Source organism: Salmo salar, chromosome 01 (assembly GCF_965601325.2).
Source record: "Salmo salar chromosome 01, fSalSal1, whole genome shotgun sequence".
In the NCBI taxonomy this organism is placed as follows: domain Eukaryota; kingdom Metazoa; phylum Chordata; class Actinopteri; order Salmoniformes; family Salmonidae; genus Salmo; species Salmo salar.
This window is the reverse complement of record NC_138291.1, coordinates 87,338,993-87,347,327: the sequence shown is the minus strand read 5'-3', so window position 1 is coordinate 87,347,327 and position 8,335 is coordinate 87,338,993. Positions and strand designations below refer to the sequence as shown.

The 8,335-nt window shown below is 43.5% G+C and overlaps 1 protein-coding gene across 3 annotated transcripts; it reads left to right on the top strand.

Moving 5' to 3' along the window:
• Positions 1-454: 454 nt before the first annotated feature.
• Positions 455-3,764, top strand: mad2l1bp (MAD2L1 binding protein). 3 transcript variants are annotated; one of them, XM_014211924.3, is made up of 3 exons: positions 455-944; positions 1,262-1,557; positions 1,866-3,764. In XM_014211924.3, the coding sequence occupies exons 1-3, from the start codon at positions 533-535 to the stop codon at positions 2,403-2,405; spliced, it is 1,248 nt and encodes a 415-aa protein (XP_014067399.3). In that variant the 5' UTR covers positions 455-532; the 3' UTR covers positions 2,406-3,764. The 3 variants fall into 3 exon arrangements, with proteins under 3 accessions (XP_014067399.3, XP_014067408.3, XP_014067411.3); XM_014211933.3 differs by having other exon boundaries at positions 463-944; positions 1,869-3,764; XM_014211936.3 differs by having other exon boundaries at positions 468-884.
• The last annotated feature ends 4,571 nt before the right edge of the window (positions 3,765-8,335 follow it).

The window sequence follows — 8,335 nt, the reverse complement described above, 5'->3', positions numbered from 1 at the left end:
TGTGTAGCATTGGGGAAAGTAGTGGTATGTGTTAATTGTAGGGATGTACATTGGGGCTGGGGATAAAAAATGTCTGGTCAAGAGAGGCAGGTTGAGATTTCCAGGGTTAGAGTAGTGCACAAGTTGTCTTATGCTGAGGCAGTGAAGAAAGTTGAGGTGGTGGTGGCAGCTGCAGAGAGGTATTTGGGTGTGCGAGACTTGACGTCAGAAGAGTTACAGGGTGTGTTAAGTGGTGGTGTCCCATCCTTTCAGGCTGTTGGCCTTAGGTAGAACTAAATAGATGTAAATAGAGGAGTAGGTTGGTAGGTTTAGATGGTAGGGTATTTGTTGATTTATAAAAAAAAAGATTCAAGCGAAGCAGCAGGGAGTTATACTCCAGTGTAGTAGGTGGCGGTAATGCAAAATGTATTTGATGCCAACCGCCGTTAAACCTCAAAGAAGAAGAAGCTTGACTCCCTTCTAGCAATGACCGGTTTCCACTCGTCTCCCATGATGCAACGCACTGAGTGGAATTTTTCAAAACGAGTCAGCGATGGCGGAACAAGCTAGCAGGGAGGTGGTCACGGGGAACGGAGAGACAACAAATACATTCACAAATGATCACAACCTTCGATCAAAAATGTGTCTCCCAACTTCGCAAGGAAAAGGGATCAACATACACATTAAATCCGACACCATATGTAACGTCCCGAGCAGGACAAACGACTTCTCAGACGAACAACCAGCTACGGAAACGTCGGGGCGACTATCCCGGGAAACACCGACAACAACAAGCAGATGTAACACATCAAACAGCTTCAAATCAGATGAGATTAAATCCAAAGATATCGTAGTAACCACGGACGATAAGGAAAACGACATCCTCTCCTGTGTCTCTGATGTTGGTCGGTCTCTCTTCTATTCCTATTCACTTGGGCATGATGTTCACGTGTTGCTATTCGTAGGTAGCTACAGTACTTGTAGCTAAGATATCTCTCTGTGTGCATGATAATATCATTCGTCAGTCAGCCAGGTCATACGCATGATATGTCAGGTGATCAATTCTTTGAAACATAGCTATAGAAATTGTTTGTATTGTAAAATAAGCTTATTGAACCAACAACACTTATGACAGCCTAGTCTCTCTGACTGGTTGCATGCCACCATGGTGCCTAGCCTCTCATTAGTCTTGGAAACCCAGAACCTATCTCCTAAAAAGTTATTTCACAGTAATCTGCTCAAATGATTCCTATCAGATGATTCTATTGTGTTCTATCCACAGATCCGTCATCCACAGATAGTACCTGTCAGGTTGTCACCGAGACCAGCACAGACACAGCCACCACTCTCCCCCCTCTGACCCCCTCCAAGCAGGCTAAGGCTGACGATGCAGAGACGCTACGGAGGGCCAGGGAGGAGGGCTGTGTGGAGGTAGTGTTCCCAGGCTTGGTCACACAGGAGGGCTGCTGCCGCTTCGTCAGTGAGATACTGAAGTGTATCCTTTACCAAAGACAACAGCTGCCCATGACCTATGACCAGCTGGTTTACTCTCAGAAGAGACAGCAAGCTGCCATGCAGGTGAGTGCTGGGCAGTGAGGCTTCCAACGTTCTCGACCATGTTTCTCTCACTACTTATTTAACATCAATGACTGTTTTCCCAATTTGTCTTTCTTTAATTCCTTGTTTCATCTCTTCTCACCACTTTCTCAAAATGAATTGGAGAAGGTCGGAAGGGATGAACCTTGGGAACCTCCTCCAATACAGATTTATTCCAATCGAATAAATACTGTCTGCTATAATAGCCCTACTCCTAGCAGTGTTGTCTAGTATCTATGAGTTGCTGTTTGACCCCAGGCCCTCTCTCTTCCTCTTTCCCCCGGAATGAGGAGGCGGTGGGCTGGAGGCCCGGTCAGTCCACTGCAGAAGGCCTGGACTGGAGGAGGTGCCAGCGTACCCTCCAAGACCTTGAGCAGGTGCTACAACAACTGGAAGTGCTCTTCTCCCTCTCCCTGGTCCCCCGCGTGCTCCTCCTGGTCGGCGGCTCCCTCCTCCTTCCCAAGGAGCAATACGAAGTCAACATGGAGGATGTGATACTAGCCGCCGGCGACCGGAGCCTACGCGTCTCCTCGTGTTTGCGCCAAGTCTTCCGCACGCTCTTCGTGGCCGACCTGTTGTCTGACGCTAAACCTGTCCGGCTCACAGCCACGACGGTCATGGTTCTGGCCCATAGGGACTGTGGTGTGGGGTGGTTCCGGCCCAAGCTGGATTTCAAGGTCCCCACACGGGTGAGGAGCCAGGTTATTTCTCTGTCTTGTGACCCCAGTAGTGTCTCTGGGTCTGGGACGTCTGAGGGAGGAGGGCAGACTGCCTGGCAGGATTATGTGTGGTTTCAGGCCCCCTTGGCTATCAAAGGCTTCAGCAAGTGACATACAAGGGACAAGGAAGGTACTCTGACCCACAGCCATAGTATGAGATGAGACAAGGTCCTGTATTCAGAGTCTGAAAGTAAGAGTACTGATCTAGGATCAGGTCCCCCATGTCTATATAATCCTACTCGTACTGATCTGAAGGCAAAACTGGGCCCGTCTTTATGAAGTGTCTCCGAGTAGGAGTGCTGATCTAGGTTCAGTTTGATCTTTTTGATCACAATGACTAACATTATATGGACTGAGGGCACCTGGTCCTAGATCAGCACTCAGAGACCATTTGTGAATATGGACCTGTGTAAACGCAGCAAAAGTGTTGACTGAGCGGATTTACACATTTGCCATACCTCTCTCTCTCTCTCTCAGGGACCCCTGTCTCTCTGGCTGCGTTTACACAGGCAGTCCAGTTCTGATCTTGTTTTCACTAATTGGTCTTTTGACCAATCAGATCAGCTCTGAAAAAGATCTCATGTGAAATTAAAAAAATATCAAAATTGTGCTGCCTGTGTAAACACAGCGTATGTAATCCTGAGCCTAGTCCAGGGACTGTGTTTTTATTACCAGTCATATGAAAAACTGTCGGGATCTGTACAGAATGATTTTTAATTAATTATGTTGTCTTTTAGCTATGTATTTACTTTTAGCTTGGCTATGTGCTGTAATGAAAACAGTATTGGTGCTGTTACTGTGTATAATATAGCCTACTAAAAAATGTTATGCACAGTATGCCTACTTTTCATCTGGTTGAGACGCAACACTGGCTGTACCTGTACTGTACATTGACGTGTCTTGGTTTTCAATAGCTTAAAAATGGAGGTCTGAAACAATATTTTGTAAATATACAGTGCTGTATGTCCGTTTTAGCATGATCACTAAATGATTTCAGGTTCATTTGAATTGTACACATCTGCAACTAAAAGATGAATTGTAGTATACATTCCAGGACTAGACTTAAGCTGTGTCCGGGTTATTCTGGGAAACCAGCCCCACCAATATTAGACACTACAAAAGACTTAACCAACCAGACATTACAGGGCTGTCACAATAGTCACGATTACAGCAGTAGTGCATTATTGCAACAAGGACAAGAGAAGGAAAGAGCTGAAACATCTATGATTATATGTTGCTTTCACAGTTCTTGTTCAATATGGAAGACATTTGTAACCTGAATGTATTAGTGCTGGTCAATTATGTTTTGACTGATAGTACACATTATCAAATGACTAAGCTTTATGCATATTACATTGATCTTAAATTATAATAGCATTGTTTGACAGAGTATTTCAAATATTGACTTGATAAGACAGTTTGTGATTTTGAGCTTTGATAACAGTATAAAATGGTTTTAGAGAAACTTGACCTATTAGAAATTAGTTGTGCACCTCTGTGATAACACGAAGTCCCTGAAGTTCTGTTGGTTCTCTTCCTGGCACTTGGCTGGAGAGTGCAGTGTACGTACCTGGGTTGTGTTCATTACATACCAAACCCATGTCCCACCCCTTCTCCTGACGGTCCCAAACGCTTCCTACCTCTCTTCCTTGGCCCTAACCCTTCATTTCTGCAGGTCTTTATTATGTCAGCAAATATGGTGTGAGCTTCACCACTGCACTTCTTATACCTATCCAGAATCTACAGAACTGCAAACATTGAGGGGTTTGTGCCAAGTGGTAGGTAGCAATTTGGGACTGGCTGTTGTTGCATCAGCCCTACAACTTCTCCACCTTCCTAACAAACTGCAGCAGGTCGTCGGCCAAGAGCCGTGCCTCTTCGAAGGCAGCGAAGTGGCTTCCTCGGGGGAAGTAGGAGTAGATGTTCCTGAACCTGGCCCACGGCTGGGGCACATGCATTATCTCATTAAGGAACGTCGCTAAGCCTGTAGGCACATACTGTACACCCTCTTCCTGAGGACACGAGAGAGAACAAACACTGCAACACAATTACATTTTATTCACAGCAGACACTCATTTAGCAGGCGCTCTTTCCCAGGGTGAATTAGAATCAGTCCATTCAACTAAAGTAGGTCAAACAACCACTTAGAGACCCTCATTATTGGGAGCCTGCAATCATAAAGCAAGTATGATTAGGGCTCTGTAATTCAGTTGGTCATGGGTTCAAGTCCTGCAAGGATCACATACAACTACAAATGTACAGTAAGTTACTTATGGCATATTAAGTGGCATTACTGTTTTCATTAAACAGGTATTAAATGACAGGCCCTGTAGAGAGAAAGCCAACAGCCTCATGTCATAGTGGAGCACTGTGCTGCAACACAAACACTCACTCGTTATCCAGTCTGTTCTCAATGTTGGTCTTGAGGTTCTCTTTGTAGAGACGATGGAGCCGGTGGTCCAGTAGATCATAGTGTTGGTCAGCAGGTAGTCCAGGGTGAACTTCCTAAAGACGGGAAAAAGAAAGGACCAATCAGCAGCTCCGACAACAGGAAGAATGCTGTGTCTGCATCTGAAATGATACTCCATTGTCTATATAGTGCTCTACTTTTGATCTGTGTCAAATGTAGTGCACTAGAATGGATTAGGGTGCCATTTGGGATGCAGACAATAACCAGCAGCTGGTAGAACTGGCCATCAAAAGGGGGTGGATTTCTCCTCTAGCCCCGTCTTCCAAGTCCCGGTCACACTTTATTTGGATATTCCATCTGTATACAGTTGAAGTCGGAAGTTTACATACACTTAGGTTGGAGTCATTAAAACTTGTTTTTCAACCACTCCACAAATGTCTTGTTAACAAACTATAGTTTTGGCAAGTCGGTTAGGACATTACGTTATGCATGACAAGTTATTTTTCCAACAATTGTTGACAGACAATTGTTTCACTTATAATTAATTCACTGTATCACAATTCCAGTGGGTCAGAAGTTTAAATACACTGAGTTGACTATGCCTTTAAACAGCTTGGAAAATTCCATATGTCATTGCATTAGAAGCATCTGATAGGCTAATTGACATAATTTCAGTCAATTGGAGGTGTACCTGTGGATGTATTTCAAGGCCTACCTTCAAACTCATTGCCTCTTTGCTTGACATCATGGGAAAATCTAAATAATTCAGCCAAAAATTGTAGACCATCACAGTCTGGTTCATCCTTGAGAGCAATTTCCAAATGCCTGAAGGTACCACGTTCATCTGTACAAACAATAGTACACAAGTATAAACACCATGGGACCACGTAACCGTCATACCGCTCAGGAAGGAGACACATTCTGTCTCCTAGAGATGAACATACTTTGGTGCGTGAAGTACAAATCAATCCCAGAACAACAGCAAAGAACCTCGTGAAGATGCTGGAGGAAACAGGTACAAAAGTATCTATATCCACAGTAAAACGAGTCCTATATCGACATAACCTGAAAGGCCACTCAGCAAGGAAGAAGCCACTGCTCCATTATAAAAGCCAGACTACGGTTTGCAACTACACATGGGGACAAAGATCGTACTTTTTGGAGAAATGTCCTCTGGTCTGATGAAACAAAAATAGAACTGTTTGGCTGTAATGACCATCGTTATGTTTGGAGGAAAAAGGGGGAGGCTTGCAAGCCGAATAACACCATCTCAACCGTGAAGCACGGGGGTGGGAGCATCATGTTGTGGGGGTGCTTTGCTGCAGGAGGGACTTGTGCACATAACAAAATAGATGGCATCATGGGAATGGACAATTATGTGAATATGTTGAAGCAACATCTCAATACATCAGTCAGGACGTTAAAGCTTGGTCGCAAATGGGTCTTCCAAATGGACAATGACCCCAAGCATACTTCCAAAGTTGTGGCAAAATGGCTTAAGGACAACAAAGTCAAGGTATTGGAGTGGCCATCACAAAGCCATGACCTCAATCCTATAGAAAATCTGTGGGCAGAACTGAAAAAGCGTGTGCGAGCTAGGAGGCCTACAAACCTGGCTCAGTTACACCAGCACTGTCAGGAGGAATGGGCCAAAATTCACCCAACTTATTGTGGAAGGCTACCTGAAATGTTTGACCCAAGTTAAAAAATGTAAAGGCAATGCTACCAAATACTAATTGAGTGTATGTAAACTTCTGACCCACTGGGAATGTGATGAAAGAAATAAAAGCTGAAATAAATCACTCTCTATTATTATTTCACATTCTGAAAATAAAGTGGTTGTCTTAACTGACCAAAGACAGGGAATTTTAACTAGGATTAAATGTCAGGAATTGTGAAAAACAGAGTTTAAATGTATTTGGCTAAGGTGTATGTAAACTTCTGACTTCAACTATATGTTCTATCAACAAACTATACTGCACAAAAATATAGACTCAACATGCAACAATTTCAAAGATTTGACTGAGTTATAATTCATATAAGGAAATCAGTCAATTGTAATAAATTCATTAGGCCCTAATCTATGGATTTCACATGTCTGGGAATACAGATATGCATCTGTTGGTCACATACCTTTATAAAAAAAAGTAAGGGTGTGGACCAGAAAACCAGTCAGTATCTGGTGTGACCAACATTTGCCTCATGCAGTGCAACACATCTCCTTCACATAGAGTTGATCTGGATGTTGATTGTGGCCTGTGGAATGTTGAACCACTCTTCAATGGGTGTGCGAAGTGGTATATTGTGGGGAACTGGAACACGCTGTCGGATAAGTCGATCCAGAACATCCCAAACAAGCTCAATGGGTGACGTCTGGTGAGTATGCAGGCCATGGAAGAACTGGGACATGTTCTGCTTCCAGGAACTGTGTACAGGTCCTTCCTTGCGACACAGCATTATCATGCTGAAACATGAAGTGATGGCGGCGGATGAATGGCACGACAATGGGCCTCAATCACGGTATCTCTGTGCATTTAAATTTCCCAGCTATAAAACGCAATTGTGTTTGTTGTCTGTAGCTTATGCCTGCCCATACCATAACCCCACAGCCACCATGGGGCGTTCTGTTCCCAACTTTGACATTAGCAAACCGCTCGCCCACACAACGCCATTGTGAGGCGGTTGTGAGGCCCGGTTGGATGTACTGCCAAATTGTCTAAAACAATGTTGGATGTGACCTATGGTACAGAAATTAACATTAAATTCACTGGCAACAGCTCTGGTGGCACATTCCTGCATTCACCATGCCAATTATACGCTCCCTCAAAACTTGAGACATCTGTGGCATTGTGTTGTGTGACAAAACTGAACATTTTTAGAGTGGCTTTTTATTGTCCCCAAAACAAGGTGCACCTGTGTAATGATCACGCTGTTTAATCAGTTTCTTTGTATGCCACACCTGTCAGGTGGATTGATTATCTTGGCAAAGGAGAAATGCTCACTAACAGGGATGTAAACAAATTTGTGCGCAATTTGAGTGAAATAAGGTTTTTGTGTGTATGAAACATTTCAGGGATCATTTATTTCAGGTAATGAAACATGGGACTAGCCCTTTCAATGTTGCATTTATATTTTTGTTCAGTGTACCTTTTCATAAGCAACTGCTTGCTAAGGTTAGGGTTTGTTTTAGTAGATAGTTAGTTGAAATGTTACTGATCATCTGTAGATAGTCTGTAGAGCAACTACAGATGGACTAACCAAATAAAGTGTTACCCAAGTCCCTGTTGTTGAAGTCAGTCCAGGTGGAAAACTTTTCCAGTCTGTAGAGCCACTGGAGAGTCATTCACCTCTCAACCTGCAAGGGGAGACATTGTCCACAAATTGTATTTATTTATTTTTATTTACGTGCATGACTAGAGCCACCTCGAATCCATCCAGTGTAGGTTTCTTCAGAACGCCTCGATTAGGATTTAGGATTTATTTTGTTGTCCCTGAGGGGAAATGTGTCTTGGACATTAAAAAGTGCTATTGCTTCCACAAAGGATATCACAGGTTAAAAACATATGATCATACAATACATCATATTACTACTTTGAATTTCAGATGGGCAGTTTGTGTGTTTGACAGTGAG

What these genes read in the sequence shown, in the direction of transcription:
- mad2l1bp (XM_014211924.3), top strand. Translation starts at nt 533, where the DNA reads ATGGCGGAACAAGCTAGCAGGGAGGTGGTCACGGGGAACGGAGAGACA. An exon ending in TCACGTGTTGCTATTCGTAG is followed by an intron (nt 945 to 1,261) that starts GTAGCTACAGTA and finishes TTCTATCCACAG; the next exon opens with ATCCGTCATCCACAGATAGT. An exon ending in GACAGCAAGCTGCCATGCAG is followed by an intron (nt 1,558 to 1,865) that starts GTGAGTGCTGGG and finishes CCCCGGAATGAG; the next exon opens with GAGGCGGTGGGCTGGAGGCC.